The following is a 25040-nucleotide window of genomic DNA, read 5'->3' on the forward strand; positions in this document are numbered from 1 at the left end:
AAGGTTTCCGTGTGGATCCCGCAGGTTGCAGGAGGTTGCTGGAGGTTGCAGGTAGTGGAAGCAGGTAGGGAGACTGACAAAAACCTCCGGGAACCGCACGGAAACCTTGGGTGGGGCGCAAAGTCTCCAGAGGTTTCCGTTCAGGTTTCCTAAGTGGGACAGGGGCATAACTCTCTCTTGAAAGCATCCAGAGAACCAGCCTCCACCGCCCTTTGCGGCTTTGGTGCCAGGCAGGTCACTCCACTGAGAAGTAAGTAAACCACATTGTTTCCTCTCAAATTGTGGGATGTTTCATTCAGTTTAGTTTAGAGATACAGCACGGCAACAGGTCCTTCGGCCCACCGAGCCTGCGCTGACCAGCGATCCCCGCACTCTTAAATTCGGCACGTTGGCATAGCGGTAGAGTTGTTGTCTTACTGCGCCAAAGTCCCAGGTTTGACCCAGACTACGGGTGCTGTCCATACGGAGTTTGCACGTTCTCCCCGTGATATGTATAGTCTTTCCGCTGACTGGATGGCAAACAACAAAAAGCTTTTCACTGTACCTCGGTACACGTGACAATAAACTAATTACATTTCACCACTGTGTTAAAACTTGTTACTGAAATCAAAATAGCAAAGCAAGCTAAACCACAAGAGATGGCACGGTGGCGCAGTGGTAGAGTTGCTGCCTTACCATGCCAGAGACCCGGGTTCAACCTGACTATGGGTGCTGTCTGCGCAGAGTTTGTACGTTCCCCCTAAGACCGTGTGGGTTTTTTTCCGGGTGCTCAGGTTTCCTCCCACATTTCAAAGACGTCCAGGTTTGTAGGTTAATTGGCTTGGTGTAAAATTTAATTGTCCCCAATGTGTAGGATAGTGTTAATGTGCGGGGATCGCTGGTCGGCGTGGACTCGGTGGGCTGAAGTGCCTGTTTCCGCGCTGTATCTCTGAACTAAACTAAATGAAACTAGCACGATCTTACACACTAGGGATAATTTAACCTAGAAACCTGTACGTCAAAGGAGTGCAGGAGGAAACCGGAGCATCCAGGAAAAACCCATGTGGTCATGGGGAGAATGTACAAACTCCATACAGACATTGTCGGGATCAAATCCGGGGTCTCTGGCGCTGTAAGGCAGCAACTCTACCACTGCACCACTATGCCACCCCAATCTGGTGGCTCATGGTCTCCATTACAATGTTAAATACTTCCTTGCAAAGAAAAGTGCATTCACAAGTCTTAGAAATAACATTTTGTGTATTTAGACATTTGTCAATTTGGGACAATACATTATCCAATCTCATTCATTTTTAATAACATGTTGCAAAGCTTCTATTCTCTCAGGTACAGATCTAATTATCTCTGCCTTTGATAAATGATAGTTTAGTTTAGTTTCGGGATACAGTGCAGAAACAGGACCTTCGGCCCACCGAGTCTGCGCCGACCAGCGTTCCCTGCATTCTAATACTATCCGACCGTCTCGGGACAATATGCAATTTGTACAGAAGCCAAATTAACCAACAAATCTGTACGTTTTTGGAATGGGGGAGGAAACCGGAGCACCCAGGGAAAACCCATGTGGTCACAGGGAGAATGTACAAACTTTATATAGACTAAGGGTTCCCAACCTGGTGTAAATTTACCCCCAGGGGTTAAATGTGTTGATAGTGGATTTGAACATATTTTTTCTCATTGACTGACTGTGTTTGGTTCTGGTATACTGTTCATCATTAGTTGTTCATAAATAAGTGAAATAACATTGTTATGTGCTATTAAAGTTGCCTGGGGTAAATGGGACCAAAAATGGTGGCAACCCCTGATATAGACAGCACCCGTAGTCAGGATCGAACCCATGTCTCTGACGCTGTAAGGCAGCAACTCTACAGCTGCATCACAGTGCCGCCCCATTGTTGTGGCTCTTGGTCTCCATTACAATGTTAAATTCTTAATTGCAAAGAAAAATGCGCTCACAAGTCATAGAAATAACATTTTGGATATTTAGGCATTTGCTCAATTTAAAGCAATCTCAACCTCATTCATTTTTAAGAACATGTTGCTCAGCTTCTATCCTCCCAGGTACAGATCTAATTAGCTTTGCCTTTGATACATAATAGGATAGACTTGGTGTAAAATGATGTTTAGTTTCTGTTCATTATTGTCACGTGTACCCTGGTGCAGCGTAAAGAATACACATGATTACAATCAGGCCGTCGACAGTGAATCAAGCCAGCCGTATGTGAAGGAAAAAACTGCAGATGCTGGTTTAAATCGAAGGTAGACACAAAATGCTGGAGTAACTCAGCAGGACAGGCAGCATCTACGGAGAGAAGGAATGGGTGATGTTTGGAGTCGAGACCCTTCTTCAGACTGAAAGTCACGGTAAAGGGCCACAAGAGATATTGACGATGACGTAGAGAGATAGGCAAAAAAATAACCGTGATACATACAGGCTGTTTGTTGGGTGAGAACGAGAAGCTGGTGAGACCTGGGTGGGGCAGGGATGGAGAGAGAGGGAAGCTGGTATGACTTGAGTGGGGGAGGGGCATGGAGAGAAGGGGAATGCTGGGGTTACTAGCTCTGTGTCTGATAGGACACAACTCACGCCATTATGGTACCAAGGAGGACGGTTAGTTTGAATGCTGGAGTAACTCAGCTGGACAAGCAGCGTCTCTGGAGAGAATTAAAGGGTAACATTGAGACCCTTTTTGTGCCTATCTTCGGTTGAAGCACAGTCTCCCGCAGTCGTCTAAAAAGTTGTTTGAGTGGGACAGGCCCATTACAGAGCATTGTAGCGCAGGGGACCCGGGTTTGATCCCGACTACGGCTGCTGTCTATACGGAGTTTGTACGTTCTCCCCGTGACCTGTGTGGGTTCTCTCCAAGATCTTCGGTTTCCTCCCATACTCCAAAGACGTACAGGATCGTAGGTTAATTGGCTTGGTAAATGTAAAAATTGTGTGTAGGATAGAAACATAGAAACATAGAAAATAGGTGCAGGAGTAGGCCATCCGGCCCTTCGAGCCTGCACCGCCATTCAATATGATCATGGCTGATCATCCAACTCAGTATCCTGTACCTGCCTTCTCTCCATCCCCCCTGATCCCTTTAGCCACAAGGGCCACATCTAACTCCCTCTTCAATATAGCCATTGAACTGGCCTCAACTACCCTCTGTGGCAGAGAGTTCCAGAGATTCACCACTCTCTGTGTGAAGGATAGTGTTAGTGTGCGGGGATCACTGGTCGGTACGGACTCGGAGGGCCGAAGGGCCTGTTTCCCCGCTGTATCTCCAAAGTAACCAAAAATTATATAAACTAAACAAATAATTTTCTGGGCAAAAACAATTGTGAAAGCACAACAAAGCTGCTTGTTCTCTATGATTGGAGACGCTGAAGATGCAAGGAGAAAGATGAAGTGAAAAGACCCAGTATTGCCAATTTCCAGATTAGTTGTCACTTGGCTGAAAATCGTGCTTTTTACAGCGCCAATTAATTATGGAGATAACTATTTTAGCAGCTTTAATAAATGTAGCTATTAATGAATGTAGTATCAGTTCTAATTCTGATTTCTATATAGTGATTTCCTCTCAATGAGTATCAAAATTCAACCAACATTTTCATTATGAGAAATATGTTTCATGTTTTGAATGACTCAAGCTTGCCTTAATTGGAAAAAATATATAGACACAAAATGCTGCAGTAACTCAGCGGGTCAGGCAGCATCTCTGGAGAAAATGAATAGGTGGCGTTTCAGGTCGGGATCCGTCTTCAGACTGAGTGTAGGGGGTGGGGGAGTGTTTAGTTTAGTTTAGAGATAGAGCGCAGAAACAGGCCCTTCGGCCCACCGGGTCAGCACCGACCAGCGATCCCTGCACACTAACGCTATCCTACACACATACTGGGGACAATTTACACTTACACCAAGTCTATTAACTGACAAACCTGTGTGTCTTTGGAGGGTGGGTGGAAACCGAACATCTTGGAGAAGAACCCATGCGGTCACAGGGAGAACTCTGTACAGGCAGAGAAACTCTGTACAGACAGCACCCATAGTTGGGATCGAACCCGGGTCTCCAGCGCTGCAAGCGCTGTAAGGCAGCAACTCTACCACTGCGCCACTGTACCATCTTGACTCGAAGCACGAAAAGTCCAGGACAAATCAGGGCCAGCAATAGATTTAAGACTTGGCCTGGTTATCTTCTTGCTTGCAGCCCCTCCCACCCCCCCTCTAACCCCCCCCCCCCCCCCCCCCCCCTCTCACCCCCCCCCCCCCCCACCACTCAACCCCCCCCCCTGTACAATCGGTCTGAAGAGGGATCTCAACACAAAATGTCACCTATCCATTTTCTCCATATATGTCACATCCATTTTCTCCATAGATGCTTGGATATTGTATTCCATAGTGAAAGGCTTGGATAGAGTGGATGTGGAGCGGATGTTTCTACTAGTCGGAGAGTCAAGGACTGGAGGTCGTTGCCTCAGAATTAAAGGATATTCCTTTAGAAGGATATGAGGAGGAATTTCTTTAGTCAGATGGTGGTGAATCTGTGGAATTCATTGCCACAGAAGGCTGGGGAGGCCAAGTCGATGGATATTTTTAAGGCAGAGATAGATAGGTTCTTGATTAGTACGGGTGTCAAGGGTTATGGGGGAGAAGAATTAGCTATGAATGAATGGCGGAGTAGGCTTGATTGGCCGAATGGCCTAATTCTTCTCCTCTCACTTATGACCTGATGCTGCCTGACCCGTTGAGTTACTCTGCCGTTTTGTGCTAATCTTCGGTTTAAACCAGCATCTGCAGTTCCTTCCTACACGTGAATTTGAGTTAATAAGTTCCAAGGCTTTGTAGAGCACACAATGAATGAAGTATCGGATAGCAAACCAGTATCGGTAGTTCCTTTATATTACATTAAAATTATATGTTTTGTTTTTTGTCGTAACATGAGTGGACAGAATATACCAAACAAATGTAATTGATCCTTTTACGTGATTTTAAGTTACATTTCCACAGCATAAATACCAGGTTGCCGCTTGGATACTGAATTATTATTGGTTTGGGTCCAGAATGGGTTTACGGCCTTAATACAAGAACAAACAATGAATAACTAAAATGGCGGATGTGGAGTAATTGTGATCAAACTGAGAGATGCATTTGTATTCAGTTTGAATCTTCACCATAGAATAGTGGAATACAAATGAGAAGAATGTATTTCTTAGTGTAAAAGGATGACATTCATGCTTGTTGGGCGCAGCGGTCTAGTTGCAGAGTCCAAGGTTCGATCCTGACTACGGGTGCTGTCCGTACGGAATTTGTACGTTCTCCCCGTGACCTGCGTGGGTTTTCTCCGAGATCTTCGGTTTCCTCCCACACTCCAAAGACGTTCAGGTTTGGTAGGTTAATTGGCTTGTTATCTATAAAAATTGTTCCTAGTGTGTATACGGTAGTGTAATATGCGGGGATCGCTGGTCGGTGCGGACCCGGTGTGCCGAAGGGCCTCTTTTCCGCGTTGTCTTCCTAAACTAAACTTTCTGTCATTAAATTTTAAAATATGGACCAAAGGCACTTACTACCACCTAGATTGGGCACTCAATAATTTTGCACCTCTGTGTAAAAGCAAAATAAATCCCCCCCCCCCCCCCCCCCCAATACATCTCCTTTAAACGCTACCCCTCTCAACTTAAAGCTATGTATGCCCTTGCAACGTTTCAGGATGGGACCCTTCTTCAGGCTGCCAATTTTGCAACCTGTAAGATCGGCAAACCATTCTTTCCAGTCAAGCTGCCTGACCTGCTGAGTAACTCCAGAACTTTGCAATGGGACTGTAATTGTTGCTGCAGTCCTTCTAAGAACAGTCAGGCTATTTGGTGCCAAGAAAGACACACCCCAGAAATGTACGGACAATGCCACAGAATCAATGTGGTACATGATCATGAGGCACAAAGGCCAATCATCTTGCTTGCTATATATCTCACAATAGTGATAGCTGATGTATCTATACAATAGTTGAGTTTAGTTTATTGTCACGTGTACCGAGGTACAGTGAAAAATTTAGGTTGCGTGCTAACCAGTCAGCAGAAAGATTACAACCGAGCCATCCACAGTGTATATGGAAACATGATAAAGGGAATAACCGTAATAATATTCAGTGCAAAGTAAAGACAGATCAAAGATAGTCCGAGAGTCTCCAATGAGGTAGATAGTAGCTCAGGACTGCTCTCTAGTTGTTGGTAGAATGGTGCAGTTGCCTGATAACATGTGGGAAGATACTATCCCAGAATCTGGAGGTGTCACACTTCTTAAACATAGAAACATAGACAATAGGTGCAGGAGTAGGCCATTCGGGCCTTCGAGCCTGCACCGCCATTCAATGTGATCAAGGCTGATCATCCAACTCAGTATCCCATCCCTGCCTTCTCTCCATACCCCCTGATCCCTTTAGCCACAAAGGCCACATCTAACTCCCTCTTAAATATAGCCAATGAACTGGCCTCAACTACCTTCTGTGGCAGATAATTCTACAGATTCATCACTCTCTGTGTAAAAAATGATTTTCTCATCGGTCCTAAAAGACTTCCCTCTTATCCTTAAACTGTGACCCCTAGTTCTGGACTTCCCCAACATCGGGAATAATCTTCCTGCATCTAGCCTGTCCAACCCCTTAAGAATTTTGTAAGTTTCTATAAGGTCCCCCCTCAATATTCTAAATTCTAGCGGGTACAAGCCGAGTCTATCCAGTCTTTCTTCAAATGAAAGTCCTGACATCCCAGGAATCAGTCTGGTGAACCTTCTGTGTACCATTTGCCCGATGGGAGCGGGGAGAAGAGGGAGTGGCCGGGGTGCGACTGGTCCTTGATTATGCTGCTGGCCTTGCTGAGGCAGCGTGAGGTGCAAATGGAGTCAATGGAAGGGTGGGTGGGTTTGTGTGATGGTCTCTGGGCTGCGTCCACAATTCTTTCGGGTTTTCATGGGTTTCCTCCGGGCGCTCCGGTTTCCTCCCACACTCCAAAGACGTGCAGGTTTGTAGGTTAGCTGGCCCCGGTACAATCTGTAAATTGTTCCGGGTGTGTGTAGGATAGTGCTAGTGGACAGAGTGATCGCTGGTCAACGCGGACTCAGTGGGGCGAAGGACCTGTTTTCGTGCTGCATTTCTAGAGTCTAATGTCTACTGACTAACATGCAATGGAAATTTTCTGCAGTGTCATGCTCTTTGTCGCGCTTGATCGACAGTTCTCCTTCCAGGAGCCTCCAAGGCTTGGATGAATACAGCAAGGCTTTGCTGTTATCTTCACTTCACTTGCCTTCACTATTTAAATCTATCTTGACAGCTGTGAGATGGAATTCTATGGAGCTATTACTCCTGGGTTAAATTATTCAGAAGTCAGCTGAAGATCGCTGGAGAAAGGACTCTTGTTTAGAGATACAGCGTGGAAACAGGCGCAGTCCGCACCGACCAGCGATCCCCGTACACTAACACTACCCCACACGCTAGGGACAATTTACAATTTTTACCAAAGCCAATTAACCTACAAACCTGTACGTCTTTGGAGTGTGGGAGGAATCCAGAGCACCCGGAGAAAATCCCACACGGTCATAGGGGGAACGTAGAAACTCTGTACAGACAGCACCCGTAGTCAGGTTGAACCTGGGTCTCTGGTAAGGTAAGGCAGCAACTCTACCACTGCACCACCATGCCATCTCTTGTGTTTTAGCTTGCTTTGCTATTTTGATTTCAGTAACAAGTTTTAACTCAGTGGTGAAATATAATTAGTTTATTGTCATGTGTATCGGGGTACAGTGGAAAGCTTTTTGTTGTATGCTATCCAGTCAGCGGAAAGACTATACGTGATTCAAATTGAATCATCCACAGTGTACAGATGTAGGATTAAAGGAATCTTTTCTATATCTCTCAACTCCCTCTCCCCTGACTCTGTAGAAGGGTCTCGACCCTGAAATGTCACCCATTCCTTCTCTCCAGAGATGCTGCCTGTCCCGCTGAGTTACTCCAGCATTTTTGTGTCTATCTTCAGTGTAAACCAGCATCTGCAGTACCTTCTAACACATGGAAACAGACCCTTCATCCCATCGAGTCCATGCCAGCCATCGATCACCCCGATACACAAGTTCTATGTTATCTCAATTTTGCACCCCTAACGTTTAGTGCAAGGTAAAGTCCGATTAAGGATCGTCCGAGGATCTCCAATGAGGTTGATGGTAGATCAGGACTGCTCTCTGGTTGGTGATAGGATGGTTCAGCTGTCTGAAACCAGCTGGGAGGAAACTGTCCCTGAATCTGGAGGTGTGCGTTTTCACACTTCTGTACCTCTTGCCTGATGGGAGAGGAAAGAAAGTCCTTGATTATTCTGGTGGCCTTGCCAAGGCAACGTAAAGTGTAGATGGAGTCAGTGAATGTTCTCTACCGTATGAACTCATCCAACTATTTCTTCTTTCACCTTCAAAATAGCTTTTATCTTTTGCTCGAGACAATTGCTTAGACATTGGATGGCTTACCACCGAAAAAAAATCAATGTTATGCAATCTATTTAATATTTTACCCAGATGAAATAGGGTTGTGATTTTTTTTGCTTGAACTCTCAAGAATTATGAAATTGGACTGGGCAATTTAGACCTCTTAAACTACTGCAAACATCTGGTGTGCATCAAATAACATCTCTATCTGCCATACCAAAATAAAATGGAGCTCAAAGTTCCAGACTTCATGGTGTAATCTTTCTGGAAACTTAACTACATCATAGTCATAGAGTGAAATAGTGTGGAATCAGGCCCTTTGGCCCAACCTACGCATACTGGACAACATGTCCCAGCTACGCGAGTCCCACCTGCCTGAGCTTGGTCCATATCCCTCCAACCTGTCCTATCCATGTAGATGCAAAGTGCTGGAGTAACTCAGCGGGTCAGGAAGCATCTCTTGAGAAAATGGATGGGTGACGTTTCATGTCGGGACCTGATTGAACACAGAGGGAAGGGAACTAGAGGTAGGAAAAGGCCAGAACAAATCTGAACCGACAACAGATGACCAAGGAAGGGTGGAGCCCACAATGGGCCCAATGTTGGCTGGGGAAGAGGTGATAATGAACGGATACAAGGATGCGGCTAGGGTGGTGGTGGGGGGGGGGGGGGTCGGGGGGGGGGGGGGGGGGAGAGGGAATGCAGGGGTTACTTGAAATAGAGAGTTTAGAATATAATTAGAAAATATCAACAAATTAGGATTAGGTAAATTCAACTAGGTTGCTGCTTTGAGGAATTGGGTAAATGCACAGACTGGATTAAATTGGAACAATGCCATTGTCTTTTGACCAGAGTAGGGGAATCAAGAACTAGTGGACATAAGTTCATGGTGAGGGGGAAATAAGAACCTGAGGGTTAACATTTTTACACAAAGGGCAATGGGTGTATGGGATGAGATGTCAGAGGAGTTGATTGAGGCAGGGATTATCATAATGCCTGGTTTAATTTTTAGTTTAGTTTAGAGATACAGTGCGGAAACAGGCCCTTCGGCCCACCGAGTCCGCACCGACCAGCGATCCCCGCACACTAACACTATCCGACACACTAGGAACAATTTACAATTTTTACCGAAGGCAAATTAACCTACAAACCTGTATCCGTTTGGAGTGTGGGAAGAAACCAGAGCACCCGTAGAAAACCCACATACAAACTCCAAACAGACAAGCACCCGTAGTCAGGATCGAACCTGGATCTCCGGCGCTATAAGGCAGCACCACCATGCCGACCTGTAACCTTTGAGACTTCAGGAGATAATCGGGCAAGTACATGGATTGGATGTGGACCAAGCACAGGCAGGTGGATGGGACATGTTCGTTGGTGTGGGCCTTAAATGTAGAATTACATGCAATGAATCAGATGGTGTGAGAGGTAAATTGTGACTGTGATGAAAGATTGTTGTAGCAAGTAAGTGTTCCGCTCAGAACTGCATGTAGATACTAAATCTTCAGCACAGGAGAGGTCCTTATATCTCTGCCTTGCCACGTAATAGAGGGTTTTTTTCAATTCCCATCTGCTGTGTAATATTCCTGTACAGCTATTATTTGGCAAGGTATTTCTTATGGTAACCTAATTATTTTTCTAAAGTGCCACAGAAAATATTACTCGCAGTTCATGCAGCAGAAATTGTGTGAGCATGGGTTATTTTGCTGGTTAGGAGGAATTATCACTCCTTGGTGATCTCCAGTGAATGCTAAGTAAGAACCGAGATAATTATACAGATTGGTACGAATACAAGGAGGCAGAGAGAATATACAGGAGCTGGAACCTTGAGCAAAATACAAGTGCTACTCGGCAGGTCAGGCAGTATCTGTGGAGGGAATGGACTTGTGACGTTTTGGGTTGGGACCCTTCTTCAGACTGATACAAATGCTCATGTAATGAACGATATGTAGAACGCACGACCCTAAGAAATTGCAGAGTGTTGTAGACCATCACACAAACCGACCTCACTTCTATTGGAGGTACACAAAAATGCTGGAGAAACTCAGCGGGTGCAGCAGCATCTATGGAGTGAAGGAGATAGGCAACATTTCGGGCCAAAACCCTTCTTCAGACTGATAGGGGGTGGGGGGGGAGGTGGGGAGAAGAAAGGAGAACGGAGGAGGTGGAGCCCGAGGGCTATGGTAGGAAGGGGAGGAGACAGCCAGGGTTAACAGAATTGTGATAAATCAATGTTCATGCCACCAGGATGCAGACTCCCCAAGCGGGCAGTCTGAGGAAGGGTTTCGGCCCGAAACGTTGCCAATCTCCTTCGCTCCATAGATGCTGCTGCACCCGCTGAGTTTCTCCAGCATTTTTGTGTACCTTCGATTTTCCAGCATCTGCAGTTCCTTCTTAAACTTCTTTCTATTGCCTCCATTTACACCTCGAGCTGCCTCGGCAGGGCCAGTCTCACTCCCTCTTCTCCCCACTCCCAGCAGGCAAGAGGTATAGATGTGTGAAAACGCACACCACTAGATTCAGGGACAAGTTCTTCCCAGCTGTTATCAGCCAACTGAACCAACTAGAGAGCGGTCCTGAGCTACTATCTACCTCATTGGAGACCCTTGGACTATCTTTGATCGGACTTTACTGAATTTTATTTTGCACTAAACGTTATTCACATTATTCCCTTTATCATGTATCTCTACACTGTAAATGGTTCGATTGTAATCATGTATTGTCTTTCTACTTACTAGTTAGCCACAACAAAAACCTTTCACTGTACCTCGGTACACGTGGCAATAAACTAAACTCAAGCTCAAACATGCTTTTATAGTAAACTAGACCAAGTGCAGACCCGTTGGGTCTGCTCCCCCAATGCAGCTGTTCCCTACCTGTAGCCCCACGGGAGACATGGTCCTCCAACTCAAGCCGTTCAGGACTCAGCAGTGCGGCTTTTTTAAAATGGCGTCTTTGAGGCGAGATGCGGGCGCCAGCAGCCGTTATGGTCACTGGCCAGCAGGAGGCGACAAAATGAGGGAGTGAGGGGGGGAGAGAAGGATTTTATTTACGACAAAATTTAAGCAGGAGTGGATACTTGGAATGAAAAGTGAAATCTCTACCGAAATGGAAAAAATCTGGGCGTTTGTGGGTCTGGTGTTGGCGTAGCAACGAATCAAAGGCTGGCACCCACAGGCTGGCAACCACAAGTCAGGCAGAAACACAGCCAGCCAGCAGCCACAGAGTTTTAATATTATATAGATAGATGGTGAAAACAATTAAATGTTAATGACCTGTACCTATAATAACGAGTTGTGTTCAAAGTTAAGTCGCCGTTTTACATATCAGGACAAACATGTGCAATTTGAAGGATAGTTGAACCATTAGTTTGTCCTCATTATGCAGTGTGAAAAGTAATGCCCCTGTCCCACTTAGGAAACCTGAACAGAAACCTCTGGAGAATTTGTGCCCCACCCAAGGTTTCCGTGCGGTTCCCTGAGGTTTTTGTCAGTCGCCCTACCTGCTTCCACTACCTGCAACCACCTGCAACCTCCGGGAACCGCACGGAAACCTTGGGTGGGGCGCAAAGTCTCCAGAGGTTTCCGTTCAGGTTTCCTAAGTGGGACAGGGGCATTAAGGTGTAGAAGTAATTGTACCCTTGAGGTTACAAAAGGTGGCGCAGCGGTAGAGTTGCTGCCTCACAGCGCCAGAGACCCAGGTTCGAACCTGACTACGGGTGCTATCTGTACGGAGTTTGTACGTACTCCCTGTGACCTGCATGGGTTTTCCCTGGGATCTCCAGCTTCTTCCCACACTCCAAAGACGTACAGGTTTGTAAGCTGATTGGCTTGAATTCAATTTACATTGAATTGTAAATTGTCCCGAGTGTGCGTTAATGTGCGGGGATCGCTGGTTGGGGCGGACTCGATGGGTCGAAGGGCGTTTCAGTGCTGTATTTCTGAACTAAATCTCGGTATAGACTATTGTCAGGCAAGGCTGCAACAATGCCCCAATACTTCTCCCAATCCTTCTTGTCACATTTCTACACTCCACCTCCAACAAGCTTCTCACCAGAGTGAAATTAATCTTCTGAAACCATTCAACATATTACTCCTATTTCAATACTGGAGAGAGTTTTGGATGTAGCCCAGTCCACCACACAGACTGGACGCACAACCACCACTGACCCCATCTACACTTCACCCTGCCTCAGAAAAGTAGCCAACGTAATCAAAGGCTTTTCCCACCCCCGTCATTCCTCCATCTCCCCGCTCCTGTCAGCCAAAAGGTAAATAAATCTTGAAGGCGCGAACCACCAGACTCAGGAACAGCTTTCCCCCCACCCCTGTTATTATGCTTCTGAACAGCCCTGCCATAAGCTCGGGTACGGTCCGATTCACCTCTACCCCAGTGTGGTCATTGGCCTTTGTCTCGTGAACTATTACGCTCCAATGCTGAGAACTATATTCTGCACTCTGTATCTTCCCCTTTTGTTCTATTTATTTGTTCTTGAGTTTGAACTGAGCGTATCTTATCTTTAGTATATCTGATCTGTTTGGATAGCGTGAAACACAAAGCTTTTCACTGTCCCTCAGTTTATGGGACAATAATAGACTGAAGGTGAAGGTCGAGACAATTTTAGCCATGGATGTAGATGATGTTGGAGTATGTGCCCTCGTGGAGATTGAGCAATAATGATCCATGACCCACGTGAATAAATAAATGAATGAATGATTGAATGAATGCATGACTGAATGAATGAACGAATGAACGAATGACCAAATGAATGAATGAATGTACGAATGAATGAATGAATGATTGAATGCATGAATGAATGAATGATTTGAATGAACGAATGAACGAATGAACGAATGAATGGACGAATGAATGAATGAATGGACGAATGAATGAATGAATGGATGAATGATTGATTGAATGAATGAATGATTGAATGAATGAATGATTGAATGAATGAATCATTGAATGAATGAATAAATGACTGGACAAATGAATGAATTTTGGCTGTTGAGTAGAGCAACTACTTGTGGATAAAAACTGCTTTTATGTCTGGCTGTGGCAGCTTTGACATTGGAGAGAGCATAGAGAATATCCAGTACATTAGAATTTATGCAATAGCGTATTGGGTGTCATGACCACCACCACTGATGCCATCATTTTAATATATAGTATTGTACTTAATATTTATAGTACAAAAATGTCAGCATGTTGCAAGAATTCCCTTTAGATAGACACAAAATGCTGGAGTAACTCAGCGGGACAGGAGGCATTACTGGATAGAACAAATGGGTGATGTTTGGGGTCGAGATCCTTCTTCAGACTGAGAGTCAGGGGAGAGGGAGACATAGAGATATGGAAGGTTAAGGTGTGAAAAGGAGACATTAAATGGGATGGAGATCTAGGGAAATGTAGAATGAATCATTGTTAGCTCGGGGAAGGTGACAACGGGGTATACAGAGATAAAATTTAATTAGGACAGGACAGACTGGTCAGTGAACGAGGATGGGGGAGGGATGGAGAATGATGGAAAGCAAGGATTACTTGAAGTTAGAGAAGTCAATACTATGTGGAAGGCTCTGAAACTACCATACAACTGAATCCCTGGTAATAATTAATTGTTGTTACTCCATTAGTGAAACTCCTTTGCTAATAATTCAAATGGTACATAATAAACGGCATTTTTGCCCTTAGCGCTTTGCCCCATGAGATGCTGTTTAGCTGAGTAAACAGTTATGAAGGAAATTCATAAAGGCTATTCGAACAGTCTCTCAAATCATACCCTGCTAACAACCAACACTGATTATTCTGTTCACACTTTTCAGCAGTCCATGTATACTGTAATTCACACTATTTATGCATTATTTTCAATTTACTTAAAGACCATGGGGAGTTAAATAACCTCTGATAAAGGACACAATTATGAAATTTCTGCCTGAAGTCCCAGGCTAATCAATATAACTAGAACTTGGAGAATATGCAATGTTCAGGTTACTTGTTTCCATCCTAAAAATTAATAAATAGCAGGATGTACAATGTCTATCTTTTTTTGCTGAAGTTAGCTGGCAATGAAACAAACGTACATGGTTACTTGGTAACATCAGCTCTGACCTTCCTTCCATCGAGGGGATCTATCGCAGTCGCTGCTTCAAAAAGGCTGGCAGTATCATCAAAGACCCACACCATCCTGGCCACACACTCATCTCCCTGCTACCTTCCTGTAGAAGGTACAGGAGCCTGAAGACTGCAACGACCAGGTTCAGGAATAGCTACTTCCCCACAGCCATCAGGCTACCTGGCTCGGACAAAACTCTGAACATTAACAACCCATTATCTGTCATTTGCACTTTATCAATTTATTTATTCATGTGTGTATATATTTATATTATGGTATATGGACACATTGATCTGTTTTGTAGTAAATGCCTACTATGTTCTGTTGTGCTGAAGCAAAGCAAGAATTTCATTGTCCTATCAGGGACACATGACAATAAACTCACTTGAACTTGGTATCATTTTTATTGAGTTTGATAAAGTTTGATATTTTAAGGGTCTGTCCCACCTTCACAACCTGATTCACGACCTCTGCCGAGTTTCCCCTTGACTCGTACTCGCAGCATGGTTGTCACGAGGTCGTAGGAGGTCGTAGGTAGGTCATAGCAGGCCGTGATGCTAGTCGTAGGTACTCGTGGCATCAAGTAGGTCGGGGCGTTTTTTCAACATGATGAAAAATGTCCAAGAGTAAAAAAGGTCGTGAATTAGGTCGTGAAAGTGGGACTGGCCCTTAAAGCTTTAGTTCCCCCAGAACCATTTTGCAATCAATTAAGTTGCCACTGGTTTAGAACCACACAAAGCCCAAGGCAAGGATTACAGACGTTCTTTCCTAAAACATATTGTTGGTATTATTTATTACTGCCATGTGCATCAAGATACGGTGGAAAGACTTTGTTTACCGTGCTATCCAGGCAAATCATATCACACACGAGTAAATGATGCTAGGCAGAGGGTGTAGAATATAAGACTGGTCCGGGGTCACATCACATCACTCCTGCCCCGAAGCTTTGACCCCCACCAGTTTGCGTATAGAGCAAACAGATCCACAGAGGACGCTGTAGCCACAGCCCTCCATGCTGCACTGTCCCACCTGGAGCAGCGGGGGAGCTATGTGCGGATGCTCTTTGTGGACTACAGCTCTGCTTTTAACACCATCCTTCCCCACAAACTGGTGGACAAACTGGGGGGACCTGGGACTTCCACACTCCACCTGCATGTGGATAAATAGCTTCCTGTCGGGTCGCAGCCAGAGAGTCAGAGTGGGCCATCATACATCCATGGCCCTCAGCCTCAGTACCGGCTCTCCACAGGGCTGCGTGCTAAGCCCCCTGCTCTACACCATCTACACACATGACTGCACCCCCGCCCACCACAGTAACACCATTGTCAAATTTGCGGATGACACCACGGTGGTGGGGCTCATCTCTGGGGGGGGATGAGTACGCCTACAGGGATGAGGTGGAGCAGCTGACAGTGTGGTGTGGAGAGAATAAGTTGCTCCTCAACACCTCAAAGACCAAGGAGCTCATAATAGACTACAGGAAGAAGAAAACGGACATTACACCATTAATCATCAGAGGGGACTGTGTGGAGAGGGTGGCGGATTTCCGCTTCCTGGGAATCCACATTGAGGAGGACCTGACGTGGAGCGTGAACACCACTGCGCTGCTGAAAAAGGTCCAGCAGAGACTGCGCTTCCTGAGGGTGCTCAGGAAGAACAACATCACTCAGAGGCTGCTGCTGTCCTTTTATCGGTGCTCCATAGAGAGCATCCCAACATACTGTGTATGCGTGTGGTACACCAGCTGCACAGCGGCTAAGGGGAAAGCGCTCCAGAGGGCTATTGACAACGCCCAGAAGATTGTCGGCTGCCCTCTCCTCACCTTGGAGGACCTACACAGTTCCCACTGTCTCAAGAAATCCCAGAACATTATAAAGGACTTTTCCCACCCCGGACACTCCCTGTTTGAACTGTTGCCGTCAGGCAGATGGTACAGATCAATGAGGACAAGGACAAACAGACTCAAAAACAGTTTTTATCCCACAGCAATAACTAAACTTAATATAGCCACCAAATGAGCGCAGGTGCGCGACATACCAAAGGGATTGTGCAATCAACAGCAGAATGTATGGTTGTGTGTTTATGCTTGTTTTTTTCATGTTATTTATTTTAGTTGTTTATTTCAGATATTTCTCTTCTACGTATCGTTAGCTTTTAGATAATGTGTGAATGGTGCACTGACTGGTTGGCATTTTTAATTTTGTTGTACATGTTTACATGTTATAATGACAATAAAGAACCTATTCCTATTCTATAAGGTTACAGATACAGAGACAGTGCAGATAAAACATAAGGGCCAGAGTCACAATGTGGTAGAGAGAGAGAGATGTGGAATTCATCCTTGGTCCCCAACAACTCTCCGTTGAGAGGTCCTCCATAACTCTCACCAACTTCTACAGATGCGCCGTAGAAAGCATTTTGGCGGGATGCTTGGTTTGGGTACAGCCAGGGCCGGATTAAGACCCATAGAGGCCCTAAGCACTTAAAAGATTTTGGTGCCCCATATATATGCAATTTCAAATATAAACAATAATAAACCATAAAATAATTTTTTATTTTTCAAAATGAAACAAATCTACCAGTAAGATGGAAAATAATGTTCATTTTTGTATACTTCCACTTTATTTATATTTGAAAGGTTTTCTCCTACTTTTTTTAATTGCAGTCTTTGATCAGGTCCTCAAAATTAATCTTACGTAACACATCTGCTTCTATACTTAATATTATTTTAGCAAGTTTAAGGTGATTTCTTTTGTGCCGTAAACCATTCACCATTTCTGTGGTGCCATTGATGCCCTAAGCACGTGCTTATTTTGCTTAATGGTTAATCCAGCCCTGGGTATAGCTCCATCCAAGACCGCAAGGAATTGTAGAGAGTTGTAGCCTCGACCATCACACAAACCAACCTCCCTTCCACTGCCACCATTTGCACTTGACACTGCCTCGGCAAGGCCATCCGCAAAATCATGGACGATTCTCTCCCCTGTCACTCCCTCTCCTCCCATCTCCCATCAGGGCAGAGGTATAGAAGTGTGAAAATGCACATCTCCAGATTCAGGGACATTATCATCCCAGCTGTTATCAGGCAACTGAACCATCCCACCAACAACTAGAGAGCAGTCCTGAGCTACAGTGCTATCTACCTCATTGGACACCCTCAGACTTTCTTTAATCTGACTTTACTGGACATTATCTTTCACCAAGCCTTATTCCCTTTATCACTATGGATGATTTGACTGTAACCATGTATTGGTCTTTCCGATGACTGGTTAGCACGCAACAATAGCATTTCACTGTACCTCAGTACACGTAACAATAAACTAAACTGAACTAATCTATGTGGTGGGTTGAAAGATGTGGAAATTATCCTTGCGGACAGATATGAGAGTTTTACTCAAAAGGATGATAACAGCAGGGGAAGGGGGGTGAGGGGGAGGCGGGGGGAGAAGATCTTCTTGAATCTGGCGGTGCGTACTTGCAAACATGTTTGTCTCACTGAATGGAGAGAGAAGAAGAGAGAGTGACTGTTAGAATGTTTGCAGTAGTCTATTGGGTGTCATGTCCACCGTCACTGATGCCACCATTTTGATATATAGTTTAATTAATTGGCTGGGTTTAAGTTCCCCATTTACTGTGGTAAATCGTGAATTCAGACTGTTCACTACTCGGCAGGCATGACTGTGACTGCCTTGGAGCAAGTACCAAGATGGCATTGAACCCAGGCCACTCTTTGCGTGCTGGCCCCAGGACTTGCTACCGTGCATTACAGTCGCTCCACTCTTTTAAATCTTTATGTCAACAGCAGCATTTACCTTCAAACTATCGTTAATCAGACTCTACTAGACATTATCTCGCACTAACGGCTATACCCTTGATCCAATGTCTGTACACTGTGGACGGCTCGATTACTTTATAGTTTTAGAGATGCCCGCCGTGTCCGCTCCAACCAACAATACCCGTATACTAGCACTATCCCACACACAAGTTGGGCTATCATGCGGCTCTAGATTGTAATCATGTGTCGTCTGAAGAAGGTTCTTGACCTGAAACGCCACCCATTCCTTCTCTCCAGAAATGCTGCCTGTCCTCTGAGTTTCTCCAGCATTCTGTGTTTATCATCTTTCTGCTGACTGGTTAAGGTGACATTAAACTAAACTAAAGGATAAGTCCTTGGAATAAAACTTGGATCAAGAAGGCCAGGATCCTATTGTGGCGCTCTACATCGGAACTAATGAAGGAGGTAGAACAAAGGAGGCTGTACTGCAGAGGGAGGAATTAGAATCAAAATTAATAAGCAAAACTATCTGGAGATTATCCTGCAAGCTGTACATCATTCAGAGTTGTAGGTATATCCCTGGTCCTTCATCATCCCAGGGTCCAAATCCTGGAGCCCTCTACTCCATAGCAATGTTGGGAAACCTACACCACAAGGAGTGTAGCAGTTTATAAGTTTGAGGAACAGATTTGGGCCATTCGGCCCATCAAGTCTACTCTGTCATTCAATCATGCCTGATCTCTCTTTCCTTCTCAACTGCATACTCCTGCCTTCTCCCTATAGCCCCTGACATCCGTACTAATCAAGGATCTGTCAATCTTTACCTTAAAAACCCATTCACGACCTCCACAGCTGTCTGTAGCAATGAATATCCCAGATTCACCACCCTCTGACGAAATAAATTCCTCCTCATCTCCTTTCTAAAGGTACGTCCTTTTATTCAGAGGCTGTAGCCTCTGGTCCTTGACTCTCCCACTAGTGAAAACATGCTCTCCACATTGACTCCACATTTACTCTATCCAGGCCTTGCACTATTTTGTAACTATGAGGTCCTCCCTCATCCTTCCCGTAGCTCCTTCTCGTGACTATTAACAATGTTGGTGATAAACACGGCTCTTCCATGAGATTCCAATTTCAGGATGAACCCCTGAGGTTTGTAGATATATCCCTGGCCCTTCATCATCTCAGGGGTCCAAATCCTGGAGTCCTCTACTCTATTGAAACATATAAGATTGTTAAGGGCTTGGACACGCTAGAGGCAGGAAACATGTTCCCAATGTTGAGGGAGTCCAGAACCAGGGTCCACAGTTTAAGAATAAGGAGTAAGCCATTTAGAACGGAGATGAGGAAACACTTTTTCTCACAGAGAGTGGTGAGTCTGTGGAATTCTCTGCCTCAGAGGCAAGTTTTTCCATGGATGTTTTCAAGAGAGAGCTAGATCTCCATGGTGAAAATTATCCCAGTGATCTAGATCAACATCAGCTACAAACCCATCCCTCTTTGTGAAGCAAGGAACTGCAGATGCTGGTTCAAACCGAAGATAGACACAAAATGCTGGAGTAACTCAACGGGACAGGCAGCATCTCTGGTGAGAAGGAATGGGTGACGTTTCGGCCGAGAACCTTCTTCAGCCCCTTCTACTCTCTGTCACTGGTTATTGGTCTAGTGACTATTAAAAAGTAGATACATCTTATAAAATAAATTAGAGGTATCATTGAATAGATTAAAGTCTTCAGGTCATTTTTCCTGCTTCAATTTCATGAACGCAATTTCATACCAAATCTTCTAGTGCAAGGCCTAAACTGCAGAATAACATTAATATTATCTCGTTCCAGGTATTGTTTTTTTCCCTCATTTAAATTCTACTATATACCAGCTGAACGAAAATGTATTAAAATATAATGCGTCTATTTCAGTGACTTCAAGCCTTGCACAGAAGAAGGGTCCCTTCCCTTCAGTGGAATACATCATGCAAATGAGAAATTCGAGAATACATTTGTTTTACAACTGTTCACAAGAACAGGCACTTATAAAATATGTTTAACACAATGGTGTGGCATGTTGAATCTTAAAGGCAGCTCGCAAAAGAGTTGCTTCATACTTATTCACACAAGGTGAAGCATATCAATGAATAACGTTCTTATTATTCTTCAAGAGCAAACCTTTTTCCGCAAGTCTAGTACCTATGTATCACCATGTTGCATGCTATGTTGTACTATTCTATCAGATAGACACCAATAGCTGGAGTCACTCAGCGGGTCGGGCAGCATCTCTGGAGAGAAGGAATGTTTGCCTTTTTAGGGTCGAGACCCTTCTTCAGACTGAGAGTCGGGGGAAAGGGAAACGAGAGATTTAGACGGTGAAGTGGAGAGATATAGAACAATGAATGAAAGACAACGCAGCTGTATGAATATTGATTTTTCTAACTTCAAGTAACCCTTCTCTCTTCATCGCTCCCTTCTGCAACCCCCCACCCTCACCCCCACCCTAGTCATTGTACTAGTTTCATTGTTGTCCTGTTGAGTTTCATTGTCTGTAAACTCATTATCACCCAAGCCCACAGTTAACAATGGACCGATCCTTGATCATTGTATCATTTTTGCATGTCTTTCATTCATTTTTTCTATATCTCTCTACATCACCATCAACATCGCTTTCTTCCCTTTCCCCTGACTCTCAGTGTGAAGAAGGGTCGGGACCCGAAACGTCACCTCTTCCTTTTCTCTAGAGATGCTATGTGACCCACTGAGTTACTCCAGCTTTTTGTGTCTACCTTGGGTGTAAACCAGCATCTGCAGTTCCTTTCGACACATGTTCCATGACTATCATTGACTCTGCAGGATATTCACATGCAAATGCTTCTCACATCAAAGGGATGTGGCATTGTTGAACAGAATGCATTCTAACTGTAATGTTTTGCTTGAGGTAATTTAAAGGCCAAAAATCTGCTTATCTGAGAATTCCACAGACTCAACACTCCGTGACAAAAAGTGTTACCTCGTCTCCGTTCTAAATGGCTTACCCCTTATTCTTAAACTGTGGCCCCTGGTTCTGGACTCCGCCAACATCGGGAACATGTTTCCTGCCTCTAGCGTGTCCAATCCCCTTCAAATTCTGGCATATTTTGTAACAAGGTGTACTTGAATGCTAAATAGACAGACCTTCCCATCTGAAACTGAGGCTTAGAGAGAGAGTTAGCTTGGATTACTCAATTTGATTTTTTAGATTATCAAAGCCATTGGATAAACAGGCCGTTAGATGAGAACATTGTGATCATAAAATATGCTGATTTGTTTTTATACGTAGCCATTTACAATGGTATTGAAATAAGCTTCTCAAAGTAAAATTAGTTTATTATCATTTCAAAGAGACAAGAAATGTTAATGTCGACTGCCCCTGATTTGGTTATCCTAGTTTAGTGCAGCTCTTATAGGCTCTAGTGACTTCGATATGCCTCTCCATTTATTGCCAATCTGACATTGAATATCACAGGAAGCTGCCATTCTCAATTCTGACCAGTTTAGCTCTTCCATCCAGCTAATTCTATGGATGGCACTGGGGCGCAGTGGTAGAGTTGCTGCCTTACAGCGCCAGCGGCCCGGGGTCTATCCCGATTACGGCTGCTGCCTGTATGGAGTTAGCACGTTCTCCCCATGACCTGCGTGGGTTTTCTCCGGGTGCTCCGATGTATAAATACACTCCAAAGACTTGCAGGTTTGTGGGTTATTGGCTTTGGTTAATTTATCCCTAGTGTGTGTAGGGTAGTGTCAGTGTGTGCGGGGATCGCTGGTCAGCGTGGACTCGGTGGGCCGAAGGGCCTGTTGCTGCTCTGTACCTCTAAACTAAACTTTAAAAAATGCAAACCGCAAATATGCCTGTGTTATCTCACCTTCCATTCTTTAAATATCTTAATGAACAACACGTACCAACGTTTCCAGCAGGAATAATGTGTTTTGTTTTATTTTTTCAATGAATATACCATCTGAACCATGATGGTGTTACCGTAAGCTCAACAGAAGGTTCTTTAATGCTTTATTGGTAAATTTAGTAAAATCTTAATTGTCATCTTCTAATTGTGTAGATCAAAGTCCACTTACAATTCTTTCACCTCTCCCTTGCTTTTTTGTTTTTGTTTTGTTTATTTTATTAGAAGTTAATACAGTACAAAACAGTACAGTGGAACCTAATTTTAGGTGCCAACTATGTCATACCGTAATCCATTCTATGTACAACCTCTGGTTTTATGTTATGAAAAGGAAGTAAGCAAGACAAGAAAAAGAAAACAATAGAAAGAGGAAAAAGTGGAAAAATAGATGGTAGAGAGTAGAAAAACGTGAAGTGTGTATATGAAAAATAAAAAAGAAAAAGAAAAAGTGGAAAGTAGAAATAGAAGAGAAAGCCCCTTAAAAGAGAATTTTTCAAATCTGTATTCGGAGATGTAGATCTATCCACGTCATGAACTGAAATCAGCAATCTTTACGGTACCGCTGCATCACATGATTCCAAAAAGTCTCCCTTGCTTTAAGAATCTCCTTAAAGTTATTTATTTGAGCGTGCGTTTGGTCACGTGTCCTCGCTTCTCAACCTGTGGCCCTTGTCTGCAATTGTCATTACGTAGTAGTACCTTTTGCTTTCTACTGTGCAATTTAAATTTGTTGTAGATAAGTCTTAATACATATTATGGATATACCAGGTGAATTAAAATAAGTTCACAAATTGTGCTCCATCGTCTACTGTTCCACCAACACGTAGAAACATAGAAAACAGGTGCAGTAGAAGTCCATTTGGGCCTTCGAGCCAGCACCGCCATTCAATGAGATCATGGCTGATCATTCAAAAATCTGTACCCCGTTCCTGCTCTCTCCCCATATCCCTTGATTCCTTTAGTCCTAAGAGCTCTAACTCTCTCTTGAATACATAATGGACAGAGGACCTTTAACATGTGAAGTTGCATGTTAATAGACTACAGAACAGGAACAGACCTTTTGGCCCATAATGTCCGTGCTGAACTCAAAGCCAAGTTTAAGAATCTGTCCTGCCTGCGTGCTATCCATATCCCTCCATTCCCTACATATCCATGTGCCAATCCAAGATCCCCTTGAATACCACTATCGTATCGTACCTGCCCACTTTTGGCCCAAATCCCTTAAAACCGTTCTTGTCCATGTACCTGTCCAAATAGACAATAGACAATAAACAATAGACAATAGGTGCAGGAGTAACCCATTCGACCCTTCGAGCCGGCACCGCCATTCAATGTGATCATGGCTGATCATCCCCAATCAGTACCCCGTTCCTGCCTTCTCCCCACGTCCCCTGACTCTGCTATCTTTAAGAGCCCTATCTAGCTCTCTCTTGAAAGTATCCAGAGAACCGGCCTCCACCGCCCTCTGAGGCAGAGAATTCCACAGACTCACAACTCTCTGTGTGAAGAAGTGTTTCCTTGTCTCCGTTCTAAATGGCTTACCCCTTATTCTTAAATGTCTTCGAAAATGTTGTTCCATGCACCCACCACCCTCCGTGTCCTGGAAGAAGGGTCTCGACCCGAAACGTCACCCATTCCGTTGCTCCAGAGACGCTGCCTGTCCCGCTGAGTTGCTCCAGCTTGGTGTTTATCTTCAAAATAATATGGATAGCGTGTAGTTTGGAATGTGGCCCAAAAGAAATGACATTTCTTAAGGTGATGCTGACAGAAACTGACGAGGATTTTCTCTTTCCAGTCTGTTCGCAGTACTCCAAAGGAGTTTACGCCATTTTCGGCTTCTACGACAAGAGATCTGTGAACACGCTAACATCGTTCTGCGGCGCCCTGCACACTTCCTTCATCACGCCAAGCTTCCCCACGGAAGGCGAAGTCCAGTTCGTCATTCAGCTGCGGCCACCACTGCACGGAGCGCTCTTGAGCCTTCTAACGCACTACAAGTGGGAGAGATTTGTCTATCTGTACGACACAGACCGAGGTGAGGCGATGAAAAGCACTTTCAGTCCGATAAGCTGCTCCTGCATGCCTCCTTAGTCTGTGAATTGCTGAGAGGTTTACGTGTGTTTTAAGTCTCAGTATCCAGGTTTATTATCTACTGTGGATGAAGTAATTCATGAAATATTCATAATTCCTGTTTGCAAAATCATGAATCCCATGTTTCATTTTGTTGATAAGGGATTTGAAAATCCGATTTTCATGAAAAGTAGAATTATGGAAAAAAAAAATAATGCTAAGTCCAAAGGTAATAAGGCTTCACTGCACTACAGTGAAGTTTTTAAATTTGTTTTTCATTGACTTGGGATATCTTGTTGAGGAATATATGATCACAATATACAGAGTGGTTACAATTGGATTGTGTGCTGAAGGAGAAAATTGTATAAGTTTGAAGTTCTGTGCAGTGTTATAGAATCGGTCCCAACTCGAGATGCAGTCACTAGGGTGGTCAACTGTCCAGTATTAGCCGGGACATCCCGTATTTTGGGCTAAATTGGTTTGTCCCGTACGGGACCGCCCTTGTCCCGTATTTGACTGCTATTACTCGGGTCGATTGGACTGTCGGGTCGGATTTCTGCGCCTGGCCCCGCTTCACCCGTCCCGACGTAGTGCATCCCATGGAGTGCAGCAGCAGCAGCAGCGACTCGCCCGTGACCCCGTCGGTCGGCAGCCCGGCCAGCTGTCCCACCTTCAGACCTTCGCTTACCGCCGACACCACCGCCCCTCCTTC

General features: G+C 44.5%; 1 protein-coding gene across 1 annotated transcript in view; it reads left to right on the plus strand.

The window, feature by feature from the left end:
• Positions 1-24508, plus strand: part of LOC129702044 (glutamate receptor 4-like) — a 70224-nt gene extending 45716 nt beyond the window's left edge. Inside the window, exon 3 of the mRNA XM_055643561.1 lies at positions 24054-24508. Within this exon, the coding sequence (XP_055499536.1) occupies positions 24054-24349 (296 nt within the window). The 3' untranslated portion in view covers positions 24350-24508. The remainder of the gene's footprint in view (positions 1-24053) is intronic.
• Positions 24509-25040: the final 532 nt, after the last annotated feature.

The sequence above is a fragment of the Leucoraja erinacea genome, chromosome 12 (genome assembly GCF_028641065.1).
Source record: "Leucoraja erinacea ecotype New England chromosome 12, Leri_hhj_1, whole genome shotgun sequence".
Classification (NCBI taxonomy): Eukaryota; Metazoa; Chordata; class Chondrichthyes; order Rajiformes; family Rajidae; genus Leucoraja; species Leucoraja erinaceus.